Source organism: Zea mays, chromosome 3 (assembly GCF_902167145.1).
Source record: "Zea mays cultivar B73 chromosome 3, Zm-B73-REFERENCE-NAM-5.0, whole genome shotgun sequence".
NCBI lineage: Eukaryota > Viridiplantae > Streptophyta > Magnoliopsida > Poales > Poaceae > Zea > Zea mays.
The window spans coordinates 205,407,238-205,423,989 of NC_050098.1; the positions used below are offsets into that span (position 1 = coordinate 205,407,238).

The following is a 16,752-nucleotide window of genomic DNA, read 5'->3' on the forward strand; positions in this document are numbered from 1 at the left end:
TTGATTTGGTGATACCCTGAGTAGGCATCGAGGAAAGACAGGGTTTCACACCCAGGAGTGGAATCCACGATTTGATCGATGCGAGGCAGAGGGTAGGGAACTTTTGGACATGCTTTGTTTAGACCAGTGTAGTCTACACACATCCGCCATTTCCCTCCTTTCTTTCTCACAAGCACAGGGTTGGCAAGCCATTCAGGATGGAATACCTCTTTGATGAACCCCGCCGCCATTAGCTTGTGGATCTCCTCGCCTATGGCTCTGCACTTTTCTTCGTCGAATCAGCGCAGAGGCTGCTTCACGGGTCGGGCTCCAGCTCGGATATCCAGCGAGTGCTCGGCGACATCCCTCGGTATGCCGGGCATGTCCGAGGGACTCCACGCGAAAACGTTGGCGTTTGCGCGGAGAAAGTTGATGAGCACTGCTTCTATTTGGGATCGAGCTCGGAGTCGATCCGGAGCTGCTTGGAGGTGTCGTTGCTGGGGTCGAGAGGGATGATCTTAACCGTCTCCGCTGGCTCGAAGTTGTCGGCATGGCGCTTCACGTCTGGCGCCTCCTTGGAGAGGCTCTCCAGGTCGGCGATGAGGGCCTCGGATTCGGCGAGGGCCTCGACGTACTCCACGTCGCATTCGTACGCGTGTCGGTACGTGGGGCCGACGGTGATGACCCCGTTGGGGCCCGACATCTTGAGCTTGAGGTAGGTGTAGTTGGGGACGGCCATGAACTTGGCGTAGCATGGCCTCCCCAACACCGCGTGGTAGGTTCCTCGGAACCCGACCACCTCGAACGTGAGGATTTCCCTTCGGAAGTTGGAGGGAGTCCCGAAGCAGACGGGTAGATCGAGTTGTCCGAGGGGCTGGACGCGTTTCCCGGGGATGATCCCATGGAAAGGCGCCGCGCCTGCCCGGACCGAGGACAGATCGATCCGCAGGAGCCCGAGGGTCTCGGCGTAGATGATGTTGAGGCTGCTGCCTCCGTCCATGAGGACCTTGGTGAGCCTGACGTTGCCGACGACGGGGTCGACAACGAGCGGGTACTTCCCCGGGCTCGGCACGCGGTCGGGGTGGTCGCCCTGGTCGAAAGTGATGGGCTTGTCGGACCAGTCTAGGTAGACTGGCGCCGCCACCTTTACCGAGCAGAACTCCCGACGCTCTTGCTTGCGGTGCCGAGCCGAGGCGTTCGCCACTTGCCCACCGTAGATCATGAAGCAGTCGTGGACCTCGGAGAACTCTCCTGCCTTGTGATCCTCCTTCTTATCATCGTCGTGGGCCCTGCCACCCTCCGTAGGTGGCCCGGCCTTGTGAAAGTGGCGCCGAAGCATGGCGCACTTCTCAAGGGTGTGCTTGACGAGCCCCTGATGATAGGGGCACGACTCCTTGAGCATCTTATCGAAGAGGTTGGCGCCTCCGGGAGGTTTCCGAGGGTTCTTGTACTCAGCGGCGGCGACAAGGTCCGCGTCGGTGGCGTCGCGTTTCGCGTGCGACTTCTTCTTGCCTTTCTTCTTGGTGCCGCGCTGAGTGGACGCCTCGGGGACATCTTCCGGCTGGTGGCCCTGGGGCTGCTTATCCTTCCGGAAGATGGCCTCAACCGCCTCCTGGCCAGAGGCAAACTTGGTGGCGATGTCCATCAGCTCGCTCGCCCTGGTGGGGGTCTTGCGACCCAGCTTGCTCACCAGGTCACGACAGGTGGTGCCGGCGAGGAACGCGCCGATGACATCCGAGTCGGTGACGTTGGGCAGCTCGGTGCGCTGCTTCGAGAATCGCCGGATGTAGTCCCGGAGAGACTCTCCCGGCTGCTAGCGGCAGCTTCAGAGATCCCAGGAGTTCCCAGGGCGCACGTATGTGCCCTGGAAGTTGCCGGCGAAGGCTTGGACCAGGTCATCCCAGTTGGAGATCTGCCCCGGAGGCAAATGCTCCAGCCAGGCCCGAGCGGTGTCGGAGAGGAACAGGGGGAGGTTGCGGATGATGAGGTTGTCATCATCCGTTCCACCCAGGTGGCAGGCCAGCCGGTAGTCCGCGAGCCACAGTTCCGGCCTCGTCTCCCCCGAGTACTTCGTGATAGTAGTCGGGGTTCAGAACCGGGTCGGGAATGGCGCCCGTCGTATGGCCCGACTGAAAGCCTGCGGACCGGGTGGTTCGAGCGAGGGACTCCGATCCTCCCCGCTGTCGTAGCGTCCCCCACGCCTGGGGTGGTAGCCTCGGTGCACCTTCTCGTCAAGGTGGGCTCGACGGTTGCGGTGATGGTGCTCATTGCCGAGGCGACCCGGGGCCGCAGGCGCTGTGTTGCGCGTGCGCCCGGTGTGGACCGAGGCTTCCCGCATGAATCGGGAAGTCGCGGCGCGATGCTCCGAGGGGTAGCCCTGCCTTCGGGAGGCAGAGCTTTCGCCCGTCGGACAGCGACATCCTCCAGGAGATTCTTGAGCTCTCCCTGGATACGCCGCCCCTCGGTGGTTGATGGTTCCGGCATCGCACGGAGAAGTATTGCCGCTGCAGCCAGGTTCTGGCCGACCCCACTGGAAGCCGGTGGCGGCCTTGCCCTGACATCGTCGGCGATGCGGTGCTGGATGCCCTGGGGTAGATGACGCGCTTCTCCGGCCGGAGGTTGGCCTGCCCATTCCTGCCCGATGTCCCGGTGGAACGGCTCAAGTGTTCCTGCTCCCTCGTCGAGCCTGGCCTGCATCTCGCGGATTTGCTCAAGCTGTGAGTCCTGACCCCCCGCAGGGACTGGGACCACAGCTAGCTCCCGTAGGATGTCAACGCGAGGTGCAGGCCTAGGGGGATCACCGTTCTCCGGTATACCAAGATGGTTGCCCTCGCTGGGACCCCCTAGATCGACGTGGAAACATTCACGACTTGGGCCGCAGTCCTCGTCGCCGAAGCTGCGGCTACCGTCGGAACAATCGGAGAGGCAGTAGTCGCATGCGGTCATGAAGTCCCGCATGGCACTGGGGTTACCAAGTCTGGAGAAATCCCAACAAAAGTCGGGCTCGTCATCTTCCTCGGAACCCGAGGGCCCGTAGGTCGAGACGGATGTGAGCCGGTCCCAGGGTGACCGCATACCGTACCCCGGAGGGTTTGGACTCGCCTCTATGAAAGTGTCCACCGAAGCGAAGTCGCTTGGGTCGAGGTTGAATCCAAAATGCACGAGATGGAAATGGGTCGGTACCTCTTGGTCGACGGGCGGTGACGAAGTCACGTCAGGGGCAGACTGCACCGTCGTCTCAGGTACGAGGGTGACGCCCAGCAAGTCCTTCGCGAGCGTGCTGGCATCGTCCGTCCGCTTGGAGTTGGCGTGTTGCGGGGAAACGATGCTCGTCTTCGTCTCAGACGCGAAGTCGATGCCCGACGCGTCCCCCGTTGGGGCGCCGGCGCCGTCGACTCGCTCGACAGCCGACGAGGTGCCGCCTCCTGCTTGGCCTTGGTTGCCCTGCCTCCTCCTCCGTCGGCGGGGGAGGCGACGGGACAAACCCGAATGTTGTTCTTCCGCCACGTGGGGAATACGTCGTCGATTCCGCCGCCGACGGGCGGGTTGTCGGCCGCCATTGTCGCTGTCGCGCGGCGGGGGAAGGAGTATCATGTCGTAGCTGCCGTCGAGGGACATGAACTCAAGACTCCCGAAACGGAGCACCGTCCCTGGCTGGAAAGGTTGCTGGAGACTACCCATCTGGAGCTTGATGGGAAGCTGTTCGTCAACACGCAGCAGGCCCCTACCTGGCGCGCCAACTGTCGGCGTTTCGACCCGGGGGGTCCCTGGACCGACGAGTAAATTGTCACCGCGTGCCCCAGCCCAGATGGGTCGGCGCGAGACGGAGCGCGAAGGGGGGAAAAGCCGGAGGGAGACAGGCGTAAAAGGGGAAACCCGCGGCCTTCGTGTTTGTCCCGCGCCCACGTCGGTCCGAGCCCTGGGTTGGGCGAGGTAGAGGCTCCTCCGAGGTCGAGGTCGAGTCTGAGCCCCTGGGTCGGGCGAGGCGGGGACCGTCGGCTGAGGCCAGGGCTGAGTCCGAGCCCTGGGGTCGGGCGAGGCGGAGTTCGTCGTCTTCCGGGGCCGAGCCCGAGTCCGAGCCCTGGGGTCGGGCGAGGCGAAGTTCGTCGTCTTCCGGGGCCGAGCCTGAGTCCGAGCCCTGGGGTCGGGCGAGGCGGAGTCCGTCGTCTTCTAGGGCCGAGCCCGAGTCCGAGCCCCGGGATCGGGCGAGGCGGAGTTCGTCGTCTTCCGGGGCTGAGCCCGAGTCCGAGCCCTGGGGTCGGGCGAGGCGGAGTTCGTCGTCTTCCGGGGCTGAGCCCGAGTCCGAGCCCTGGGGTCGGGCGAGGCGGAGTTCGTCGTCTTCCGGGTCTGAGCCCTAGGGTCGAGCGAGGCGGAGCTTCCTATGGCGCCCGAGGCCGGACTTGGCTGCTGTCAGCCTCACTCTGTCGAGTGGCACAGCAGTCGGAGCGGCGCAGGCGGCGCTGTCCTCTTGTCAGGCCGGTCAGTGGAGCGGCGAAGTGACTGCGGTCACTTCGGCTCTGTCGACTGAAGGGCGCGCGTCAGGATAAGGTGTCAGGTCATCCTTGCATTAAATGCCCCTACAATACGGTCGGTCATCGTGGCGATTTGGCCAAGGTTGCTTCTTGGCGAAGACTGGGCCTCGGGCGAGCCGAAGGTGTGTCCGTTGCTTGAGGGGGCCCTCGGGCGGGACGTAAATCCTCTGGGGTCGGCTGCCCTTGCCCGAGGCTGGGCTCGGGCGAGGCGAGATCGTGTCCCTTGAGCGGACCGAGCCTTGACTTAATCGCACCCATCAGGCCTTTGCAACTTTGTGCTGATGGGGGTTACCGACTGAGATTAGGAGTCTTGGGGGTACCCCTAATTATGGTCCCCGACAGTTTCTGAGCTATTTTTTGTGATTTTGTGTGGTTGCGCTCTTGTGGTTGTATCTCTTGCGTTGTATTGTTGTGTTTGATCTTGTGCGTGTATTCTCTCCTCTCTCTTGTGCTGTTACTGAGTTGTAAACTCCATCAAACTATGTATGGCTATAGAAGACTCGAACTTGTGGAGATTCCGTGCGAGGGGGCCATATTAATATAAGGAAGGCTGTGGCACTCAAGTTAATCATAGGATCATTTGAAAAAGTGTTGAGAGCAACCCTGTCCATTAAGGACACCACAACGTGGAGTAGACAATCATTTCAGGCTTGGCTGAACCACGAGAAAAATCACCATGTCTTGTGTACTTATTTCTTTGTGATTTTTCCCTCTATCTAAGTTCTCCAAATTCACTTGCAATATTGTTCTTAGTCTATTTCATATATTGAAAGAACAATCAAGTGAAGAGGACTTTCTCTCTTGTTCTCTCTTCAACCATTTATTTGGGCTAAGTTTATGTTTAAAGAACAATCTAACCATTTTATTTGGGCTAAGTTTATGTTTAAAGTTGTGTTTTGCAAGCATCTCCTATTCACCCCCTCTAGGAGACTCTCAGTCTTCCTCTCCTCAACCATTGTAGCAATCTTTATTCTATTGGGTCAACTTTGAAAGCCTTAATTTAACCCTTACATCTTCGAGAGCAAGGTATTCCCTCGCTCCTTAATTTATACACATTTTTTGGTATATGTTATGCATATTTTTCAACCCTAGTTCTCTAGGTAGACATGAGTGGAATCGGTTTTTATTTTTGGTGTATAAGCAAAGTTGCATTTATAAACATGTGTTTATTTTCCATTCGATTTATATGTATATACGTCGATGCATGTGTTTTATGATTAGCTTCAATGTTAGTTATTATGTTTAGGTTTAACGTAGGTTAATTTTGGTTGTTATCTTTAGGTTTTATTTTGTTATTTATAATATTTGGTTTTTTCAGTTATTTTGTGTAAGTTATATGTCTATATGAATTTGAATGTTTGGATTGTGGTATAAGGCAAAAAGACTTGTTTTCTTAGAACACTGTGTTTTGATAGATACAGGACATGTGACAATAGAAACAACGAAAACAGGTTCGTCCCGAAGATTTCATACTTGAAGGCATTTTGCAAAGATGCACATGTCCCTTCTAAGCTACAATTACATTCGAGTCTCTGACAATGCTAAGCCAGTCCACATGTTTCAATCGAGGCATTTATGGGCACAACTGACCATTGCTTCTAAGCTTATAATCATTTGTGTTCGCACTATCTTCATGGTATAAGGTTACTAGATTGTCCATGTATTTTATAAAACAACTGAGGGGGTGTTTGGGAGTGAAGTTTTTTCACAGTTTTGGAAAAATACTGCAGTATTCTCAAATACTGCAGTATTATATACAGAATGGTGTTTGGCAAGCTAGCTAAAATCTCTGTTTTCAAAACTGAAGTATTGCAAATACTATAGTTGTTTTAAGGCATTCTAAACTTAGCTCTAGACCTCAGTTTTCAAAACTGCGGTATTGTAAACTGCGGTATTGTCATAACTAAAGTATACTGTAGTATTTCAAAAACTGTGGTTTTCAAAAACTTTGTTCCCAAACAGGGTCTGAGTACTTTTAAACAAATTTAGATACAGGTGACTAAATGCAAACTAAATAATATCAAATTACTACCTAACTAAATAGAGTAAAGTGCATTGGTGGTCCCTAAAATTGTTCAGGTGTGTAAATCCGGTCTCTAAACTCTAAAAATAGTCGATTAGGTCGATAATTATAGTTCCAGTGGCATTTTAGTCCCATCAATTGTGGATAGGACCTGGTTAGCTGTCGTGACCTTGCCATATAGCCGCCGCCTCGTCCTCGCGTCGAACTCCGACGATGTCGTGCCACGTGGACAACACAATGGCAAGGCCATGTGAGCTAACCAAGTGTGCCACCTTTTTTAGGGAGATTGTCGACTTACTCATTACAAATGATAGCACTAGTTTTTGTGTGAGCACTATTGCTCGTTGATGCACAGCTCTATAAGGGCTATTTTGGAAACTCAAATTTTCTTCGGAATTGAAGGGGTGAGAGAGAATGAATTCATTTCTAACCTAATTCTCTCCGACCCTGAAGATGATTTGAGTTCTCAAATCAGCCCTAACACTGTATTTTTAACAAGGTTTCATTGAGAATTATTTGCTGGAAAACGTTTTTGTTTTAAACTATAGCTGAAATCGTCTGCTAGCCCATGGCAACTAGGGATCGGTTGGCTTCGAACTCCATACGCCGTCCCGCACGACGTTATGCTTGTCCTCTCTGATTCTCTGAACTTAGAAATGATCACCAAGGTCATTGCTTCTGGGAAAGCGGATCATTATTAAATCCATTAAGAAACACGTGACATCAGAAAAGGAAGTACTAGTATGATAAAGCATGGTAGTTAGCCTACCAAGTAGGCAAGCACCGATCGATGTCAAAGACACGGATTAGTTGGTTTGGTCCTGTCAGACTCGCAGTTCCGCTGATTAATTGTGGCCTGAACTTACATAAGCCTCACAACATCAGGATTTATAGACGTATATGAGTTACAACAGTCACTAATCTCTGACAAAAAAAAGAAAAGCAACATACAACAATCTATATCTTGCATACATACAGAATGAAGGAAGGAGCACTAACGACCAGCTAACCGAAAAAAAAATCAGCTGACATTTGCAACGCAGTCGGTGGCTTTGCTTTGCACGGTGGTGAAGGCCCCCACCTCGAGCGTGATGGAGCAGTTCATCTTGATGTCCAGGTCCCTCTTGTAGATGCCGAGCACGCTGATCCTCCCGGCGATCTCCGTGTAGCTGGTGAGGTTGTACTCCTTGCCGAAGATGAGGTCCGTGGCGTTGACGCTGGGCGAGACGCGGTCGGCGAGCACGTCCAGCGTCACGTTCATGCGCACGGTGCGGTCGGCGCCCACCTCGCCCCGGGGCGCGTACGCCACGCCCACCGTCTCCCCGCCGTAGTAGAAGTCCGTCTCGCTGCGGCCGAACGCGAAGGACGCCACGTTGGGGTTCTTGATGGAGATGTCGGCGCTGAGCGTCGCGTTCACGGACACCGGGTGCTCCGGCGTCGAGCCGGGGCCGCCGTCCACGCCCTCCAGCGTCACGCCGTTCATGGTCAGCACGGGGTCCTTCACCCTGAACACGGTCAGCGCCAGCACCAGCACGGTGATGCCCAGGAGGACCACGGAGGTGGCGCAGCAGCCGCAGCACCAGAGCAAGCACCGCCGCTTGCGGAGGTACTGCGTCGGCCGCCAGCGCCTGGTGGCGGTCGCGGCCTCCTCCTCGTCCCCCGTCGCCGCCGGGTGGACGGTCGGGGACGCGACGGCGATCGGCCTCGTCGTCTCCTCCTTCCCGGCCGCTGCTGCCGCCGCCGCGGCGTTGTACGGTACTGCGGTCGCCGTCGCCGTCGCCATGGGGTGGAGGCTGGAACTGGAATGGGAGCGCGGAGGAGGACGATGATGCGGGCGGGTCTTGGATGTGAGAATCTTGACGCAGGGTCGCGCGGTCTTATATGCGTCGGATTTTCGCACAAGGCACGAGCTTTTGTTTTCTCGCTGTGGCGGGCCGCCGTGCATCGCGTACGTGTTCTTCGCGACGGAGCGGGACAAACACGTCGGCTTGACTTTGCCGTGGCTTCAGCTCTGGACCTGTGGAGTGGACCAATAAATGGGCCCGCAGAGATTTTATTTTTCTTCCGCTGACACAAATTGACTCCAAGCTTTTTTATGGACACGTTTGAAACTCGAGTGACAGACTGTTTACTGTTTGGTGGACGAATGGATTTGGTCGCAGAAGGCATGAGGTTCTCGTCAACAGAAGTAGTGAACTGTACTCGCGATCCGTGAGAAAGCGTCTAATCAATTCAAGTGAGTGATCAATTCTGACCTTAAGGACATGACTTATTAAAACTGTGGTCAGCTGGCTACTACTGTATGTTTCACGAATCGTAAGCACATCTCTTTTTCATCCGTAAGAGGACATAGCATTTCCACTCTTTTCTGCAAAGACCGCTGGTTGGTCGACAAGTCACTGCACATCTTAACGTAGTCGTGGGTCCATGAATAATTATTAGTAGATTAAAAATTGATAGTAGATAAAAGTAGATATAATAAATGATATTTTATGATTGTAATGGGATATAGAGAGAATATTTAGACAAAACTGCTGCGAAAGAAAAAAAAGAAATAATAAAAAAATGATATAGATAGTGAAATTTAGAGAAAACGGCTGCACAGATAAAAGAGGCGCTGCGGCGGTCGGACGATCAAATCCCACCTGGTTCAAATCAATTTTCAGCACCACTATTTCTCCTTAACTGCTGTTTTTTTTTTGGGTTTCCACACTTGGTCGCCGTCTTCTCCCCCTTTCGCTTTCGCTCTTCCTCTCCAGCCCACAAGACTCCGCGGCGCCGCAGACATGCGCCCGCTTATCCGAACCGCTCGCTGCTGGCTCCTCCGCGCGCGTGTTCGCGCCATGGCCACGCTTCCTATGGCGTCCCCCGCCGCCGCCATCCCCTCCTCCGCCACCCGCCCCGTCGCCTCCCCTTCTTCGCGTTCTCACCGCCCCCTCACCCGCTTCTTCTCCGTCGCGCCGGCGCCGGTCGGGGCGAAAGGGCTCCGAGCGGCGGCCTCCGCCGTTGAGGTGGGCGGCGTAAAGATCGCGCGCGAGGGTGAGTGAGGGGCTCTCGGGCCCGCCGAGCTGTGACGATGTAAAGGCGGGATCTTGGTAGGATGCCAGGGGTTTTGAGCAGGGTTTGCTTTGCTTTTACTTTTCCCGAGTTAGGATTTGAGAGTTCAAATGCGCTATGCTTAGGCTACTACTGGTAGGGTTTACGAAGGCTCCATTCATTCACGATATCATAATGACTAATATGTTGGTGTGCTATGAATCGTTAGTTCAAATTCCTGAATCACTGGCTGCGTAATTGCGTTCCTCAGTAGATTCTTGGCGTTGGAATAGCTCTGACAGTCACTGCGTTGCATTTTAGTGCTGCAGTTTGAGACCAAAATGTTGCTACAGTGCATGTGTGTTTATACTCCAGTAGAGCTAATGAAAATTGACTCGAAATGTACCATACACTTTGTGCAATTAATATGTTCTCATTTTCACTGTCATGAATTGGTTCATTTTGGATGTCCTTGGTAGATGTTGTGAAAGAAGATGACCCAACAAACAACGTGCCAGACACTATCTTTGCGAAGATTGGCCTGCAGCTGCACAGGAGGGAGAACCATCCCCTTGGGATTCTGAAGAACACAATTTATGATTACTTTGACAAGAACTTCACTGGACAGTTTGACAAGTTTGATGACCTTTGCCCCCTTGTTTCTGTCAAGCAGGTATGAGGTACAAATTGCATGTAGTAATATTTAGTGGATATATGCTATTCTGCTTCTGCTAATGATCAACTGCAGCAGCAGTATACCCTTAACAAAGTACCAGTAGCTAGTCAGTACATAATGCTAGGGTGGATAAGGATGAAAAGAAAGACTGGTAAAATGTATAATTTGGTATAGCATTGCTCATCACTTCCCTCTCATCGCTTCTTCCCTGATATTAGTGAATTGTCACATGGATGTGCTGTGTGTTTGTTCTTCAGATTCGTACATCTTCAGGGACAATGGTATGTGGTAGTTTTTGGTCTCTGGCTGACCTATAAATGTTCTTCGCTGCAGAATTTTGATGATGTCTTGGTCCCTTCTGACCATGTAAGCCGGAGTTACAATGACACATATTATGTTGATGATCAAACAGTCTTAAGGTGTCATACCAGTGCTCATCAAGCTGAGCTGCTAAGGGATGGACGTACACACTTTCTTGTAACTGGAGATGTTTACCGTAGGGATTCCATTGATTCAACTCACTATCCTGTCTTCCATCAGGTACTTTTGTTTTGCCGTACTCACTTAAATTTTCTTAATGAGGTTTGTTTTGGTAATCTTTAACACATGTAGATGGAAGGGTTCCGTGTGTTCTCTCCTGATGAATGGTCAGGTTCTGGCTTGGATGGGACAGCATATGCAGCTGCAGAACTCAAGAAAACACTGGAAGGATTGGCAAGACATCTATTTGGTAAATCATTTGTAGCTTGTTCCTTATCATTTGAGGGGATGACGAAATTGATCCTTGTTTCAGATAAACTATAGAAAAATGTCATCTGCAGGTGCTGTAGAGATGCGATGGGTTGACACATACTTCCCATTTACCAACCCATCCTTTGAGCTCGAAATATATTTTCAGGTATATTGGATGTATTCAACTTTTTTTTATAGTCACAAGCACAAGTAAAATGTGTTGCACAAGTCACATTGGCATGAATGAGTCTAAATAAGTTTCTTGTCTTCTATAAGGATGATTGGTTAGAGGTTTTGGGCTGTGGAGTTACCGAGCAGGAAATTTTGAAAAGAAATGGCAGGAGAGATCATGTGGCATGGGCCTTTGGATTGGGATTGGAGCGTCTTGCGATGGTCCTTTTCGACATTCCAGATATTCGACTATTCTGGTCGAATGATAAACGGTTCACGTCCCAGGTACTGCTACTACAATTTGGCTATCTAACTGCTTGGGTGCTTCAATTTTGTTAGCTTATGTGTGACGTGTTTACCAGGCTACAGCATCTGGTCATCTGCTCAATCATTACCTTTCTGCAAAACTCACTTTTTTTATCTCAAATATTTTGAGGGTTATAATTTTTAAAATTTTAAGAATTAAAGAGCTTAAATTGTCAAGTTAAATATAACATCCTTAACAACCATTTTCCGTGCTAGTAACAACTGTTATTGATTAATGTCTAGATATAATTTGTTCCCTGATGTAGATAAAAATATTACAACTGATAAACTTTGGTTTTGGCAACACTTATTGACACTAGTAACTTTATTTAAATGTTTAGTTCATATTTTTAACCTTTTTTTTTAAAAAAAAATTACAACTGATAAACTGTTACTCTATTAAATATGTACCACAGGATCTAATCTGTGTAACTGCACAAAAGTTATGTAATATGTTTATCTAACATAGTATTACCAAGAGATGCATGCTTGTCTTGGTTTGTATTTACTCTCAGCAACTTTAGTTTCTAAGACATTCATTCATGCTACCCAGTTCTCAGAAGGCAAGCTTGGTGTCAAGTTCAAGCCATTTTCAAAGGTATAATCTCTGTGTTTCTGTTTCTTGTTTAATCTACACTATTTTTTGAGAAAATAATCTTCATCTTGGTGTCAATTATGCTGACTGACAGTTTATTGTTTGTTTAGTTTCCTCCTTGTTACAAAGATATGAGTTTCTGGATCAATGGTGCATTTACAGAAAACAACTTATGTGAGGTTGTCAGAGGAATAGCCGGGGATCTTGTTGAGGAGGTATGGCAACAGTGCACTTGATGCATATTGGTTTAGCTTAGTCAGTTCAAGTTTATAAGATCTTTCAGCTTCCCTGTTTCCATTTAGCATAAGCAATAAAGATTATATGTAGCCATTTTAGATCTATGGTTACGATTAGTAAGAAGATCTCTGCCGGTATCGATTCATCTTTCCTTGGGTTATTATAGTTCGATTAAAATCATTAGCTGGCTCCTTCAGTGCCCACATACATGCATGTGTAGGGTAACTCTTTTTGAGGCATGATAAGGAGTTTTGATCTCATTACCTTCAAACACCAGTATCCATTTGGTTAATATGGCCATGGGGAGCCTAGTTTGTGCATCCAATCTAAAATCTGTAGTTTGGTCATATAATGGAATTTAAAAGCTATTCAGAGTATGTTTGAGACTGACTTTTTTGTTTGCAGGTAAAACTTATTGATAATTTCACCAACAAGAAAGGCATGACAAGTCATTGCTACAGAATAGCATATAGGTCAATGGAACGTTCGCTCACAGACGAGGAGATTAACAATCTTCAGGTACATGCAACAATTCTCATGGAGAAATTGTTTAATGATATCCTGATTTCTTAATCTGATCATCTGTGCAATTAAATTGCAGTTGAATGTCAGGGAAGCTGTGAAAGATAAATTGAAAGTAGAGTTGAGATAGCAGCAGCTAATTATGCTGTCATAGCATGGACTAAATTTTGCCTGTCTTTATGTAAATCAATTAAAAAGGATTTTTTATCTATCGAGAAAATGCGCCATTTGTTCCTGGCATTGATCACGTTCTCTTCTGTTTAGGGAAGAGAAAAGGTCCCTGTTCCATTTGGGAATCATATCTTGTAATTCATAAGGCTTTGTTTGGTTGCACAGGGATCAAAGGAGATTGAGGAGGATTAAATCCCTCTCTATTCAATTTTGACTAGGTAGAGATTTAATCCCCTCTAACCTCCTTTTAATCCCCTTGTAACCGAACAAGCCCTAAGATGATGAGCTGTACACTTCTCACTATTTTGGAGGACATGTGGTTTGGGAATTCATGTTTGGCCTTTCAATTCAATTTTGGCCGTTGTACATTATTTGTAACGAACAAGTAAAAGCACTCTGTATATAAAGTCTAGGATGGTTCAAATCTGAAATTAACCTTTAGAAGAACAGTATATATCTAAAGTGGTGAAAGAATAAGAGAATGGAGGTAGGCCTAGTAATAAGTAATAACTATTTAGCCTTCTAACCATCAAAATAACTAATCTATTATATACAATGACTATAGTTAGCTTTAAAAGATATGTTGATGGTTTACAACAGGTTAAACCATTAGCCTTGCTTTTAGACGTCGATCGCCACTGACAGTGGACATTCTATTGGTGGTGGTGGAGACTGGAGAGCGAGTATCTCGCTTCCGAAGCAATACTCTCGAAGAGGGCGATTGGTTGCTTGCAGTTGGCCTAGGCCCGTCCCACGACATGCAAGATTTCTATGAGCCTGGGCCCTATTTGGTTGTGTATCTAAGAGCATCTCCAAGAGGAACTCCTATAATTAGGGTCTCAAAAGCTAAATTTGACCTGATTCAAGTTAACTTGGATCAACATTTTTTATCAACTCCAACAACAACTACTAAACTCACTCCTAAACCCACGTGGTAGTTAACTCCGTGAGATTAGACACACATGAATAGGTCCCCTGGCTGGGGTGCTATATTTAGCAACTGTGACTCATTTGATAGAAATTTATAAAATAACAACTTTGTTGAAAGCTATTTTGAGATCTTAACTCCTATATTTGAATATATGACCCGACTTAAGTCCTCTCTTGGAGATGCTCTAAGATGCTAAAGATTGCTACATATTTTGTCACACTTGTTTAAAATTAGACGTTTGAATTCTTCACCATACTTTAGCATGTTAAAACAAAATCTTGTCATATTTTTATGATGAGTGGATCCTATGCAACATGAGAAAAATGTTACCACAAATATGGCTGCACACCAAACATATGCCTAAATATTTAATTATATAACCGATTTCATATCTTGATATTTTTATAAACAAAACAAATTTTATCTAGCCTGGCTCACCAATACAATCATAATAGACTGATGCGGGTAACCAATCAGCCTCTAACATTTGCAACATCTGACAAGAATCGGAGAAATGCCGCCTCCGACGAGCCACCGTCCTCCATCGCTTCCTCCGTCTCTTTCTTCAGTTGCAGCGCTCGTTTCTTAAGCCTCGTCCCCTCCTCGGACTCCAACGCTAGCCTCAGTTTTCCCTCAATTTCTTCAGCTTTGATGAGACCTGTCATGTAGCCCTCCATCTCCATCCCGACGCCCATGTCCTCGGTTATAAACACCTTGTTCATCCTCTGCTCCGCGCCCGCCAGTGGCCAACACAGCATCGGCACCCCCGCCGCGATCGCCTCCAGCGTCGAGTTCCACCCGCAGTGGGTGACGAATACGCCTGTAGCGGGGTGGTTGAGCACATCCACCTGCGGCGCCCACGACGTGACGACGAGGCCACGGTCCTTGGTCCGCTCCACGAAGCCCTCCGGCAAGAGCGCGTCCAGATCCGCCTCGGCACGTTGCTCCCAGTATCTTCCGGGCCCGTCCCTGCCTGCCGGCGTGCGCACGACCCACAGGAACCGTTGCCCACATCTTTCCAGGCCAACGGCGGTCTCCTTGAGCTGCTCCTTGGGTAGGGCGCCCTTGCTCCCCCAGCAGAGGAACGCGACGCTGCGCTCCGGCTGCGCGTCCAGCCACGCGAGGCATTCGTGCTGAGGGCCGCCGTCGCCTTCCTGTCTGCCCGTCCCAGTCCCAACCAACGGCCCGATGGGGTAGACTGGAGGCAGTGCCTGTCCGGGAACGCACAGGGGATCCCTCAGCGCCTGGAGGGCCCGCTGCTCCAGCGACTCGAACGTGTTGACCAGTACGCCGTGGGTGCCCGCGTTGCGCTCCAAGATCTCCATCGAGGTCCTGCACAGCTCGTCCTCCGGACTCTCCAGCAGCGACGTGGCGAGATGGGACGCCGGCATGGGCGGCACCCCGAGGAACTGAAGCGGCTTGTCCCCAAGTTCCTTCAGGCCCGTCAGCCTACCGGCAAGCAGCGCCGGCAGCTGGGTGAAGATCGCCAGAGTCCCCGCGCCTGAGGCGAAGAACTTGAATACGGGGACGCCCAGCCTCGTCGCCACATCGATGGCGTGGGTGCAGAACAGGTCGATGACGAGGGAGTGCAGGCGCTCCCGGGGGATGGAGCGGAGGAAGCTCTCGAGCTTGTCGTTGTACTGGCGCATCAGCTCCAGTATGAGGAGGAAAGGGTGCTTGGTGGAGCTGGCCACGTCAGGTGCCGGGGTCGGCGGCAGGACGTGGAAGGTGATGGACGGGTTGGAGGCGGCCACGCGCTCGATGAAGCCGGCGCCGGAGTCGGTCGACTTGATGGGCGGCTCGATGAGCACCATGGTGACGTCGTAGCCGTGGTGGAGGAAGACCTTGGCGAGCTGCGTCATGGGCCCGACGTGCCCGACGCCGCCGACGGGGTACAGAACGGCGATCTGCTTCACGGATACGTCATCCATCTCTGAGGCACGGGCGCACCGCGCAGTCGCGCACGACTGGTTAGGATTTGGGAATCTACTTTGACCTTGGGATTTCCTCGATCTGTGGCAGGCGCCAGGCAGTTCTGTTTGGCCATTCGCGTTTATAAATAACATCAATAGACCACCCGGAGTTCTGGCATTTGTAGTTTTGACAACGAAAGCCAAGACTCTGAGACCTAAAGACTTTAATGATTACAAGTGGGGATAAATTTTTATTCGGCGCATTACGGCATTAGCATTTGCGTCCGATTTTGCAACTTGAGCCGGACTTGTGATTTCATTCCACTCGTGGTTAGCCCGTCTCGACTCGATTCATTTTAATTTTATCACGAGTTAGCAAGCATCTTAACTTAGTTTGTTAATGAGCTAGCTTGAGCCTAAGCCGAGCTCGAGCTAGCTCGTTAGTTCGAACACAATAATTTATCAACAAAATAAAATTTACACCGTGTTCGATGAACTAATAAGTGATTCATATTAATTTGATGCGTGGATTGACATGGGATATGAAATTGTGAGTATTATAACTTTTTTATAGTGTTAAATTGGTTAGAATTAACAAGTAAGTGATTATATTATTTTATGTATATGTATATTGTTTTTGTCTCTCACAAGCTAAACGAGCCAGCTCATCTCGTAAATAAGTTGAGCCGAACAGATTATCTAGGTCGATTTTTTAATGAACCGAGTCAGCTCATTAATTTGATGTGTGAATTGACATGGATATGAAACTGTGAGTATTATAACTTTTTATAGTGTTAAATTGGTTAGAATTAACAAGTAAGTGATTATATTATTTTATGTATGTGTATATTGTTTTTTGTCGCTCACAAGCTATACGAGCCAGTTCGATCTTGTAAATAAGCTGAGCCGAACAGATTCTCTAGGTCGA

General features: G+C 50.0%; 3 protein-coding genes across 3 annotated transcripts; 1 reads left to right on the forward strand and 2 right to left on the reverse strand.

The window, feature by feature from the left end:
- Positions 1-7,376: 7,376 nt before the first annotated feature.
- LOC100280903 (uncharacterized) lies at positions 7,377-8,381 on the reverse strand. The gene has a single exon (NM_001153823.2). The coding sequence runs from the start codon at positions 8,315-8,317 to the stop codon at positions 7,556-7,558; it is 762 nt and encodes a 253-aa protein (NP_001147295.2). The 5' UTR covers positions 8,318-8,381; the 3' UTR covers positions 7,377-7,555.
- A 942-nt stretch (positions 8,382-9,323) lies between these two features.
- LOC100280209 (uncharacterized) lies at positions 9,324-13,350 on the forward strand. The gene is given in 10 exon segments (NM_001153140.1): positions 9,324-9,573; positions 10,050-10,243; positions 10,580-10,786; positions 10,859-10,976; positions 11,068-11,144; positions 11,255-11,434; positions 12,009-12,053; positions 12,161-12,265; positions 12,693-12,806; positions 12,889-13,350. Coding segments are annotated over 10 exon segments (1,287 nt in total). The 5' UTR covers positions 9,324-9,377; the 3' UTR covers positions 12,940-13,350.
- A 905-nt stretch (positions 13,351-14,255) lies between these two features.
- On the reverse strand, positions 14,256-16,118 carry LOC100381705 (uncharacterized). The gene has a single exon (NM_001174514.2). The coding sequence runs from the start codon at positions 15,975-15,977 to the stop codon at positions 14,385-14,387; it is 1,593 nt and encodes a 530-aa protein (NP_001167985.2). The 5' UTR covers positions 15,978-16,118; the 3' UTR covers positions 14,256-14,384.
- Between the last annotated feature and the right edge of the window lie 634 nt (positions 16,119-16,752).

Excerpts from the sequence above, each read along its gene's own strand:
- LOC100381705 (NM_001174514.2), bottom strand. The coding sequence starts at position 15,977 with ATGTTATTTATAAACGCGAATGGCCAAACAGAACTGCCTGGCGCCTGC.
- LOC100280903 (NM_001153823.2), bottom strand. The coding sequence starts at position 8,317 with ATGGCGACGGCGACGGCGACCGCAGTACCGTACAACGCCGCGGCGGCG.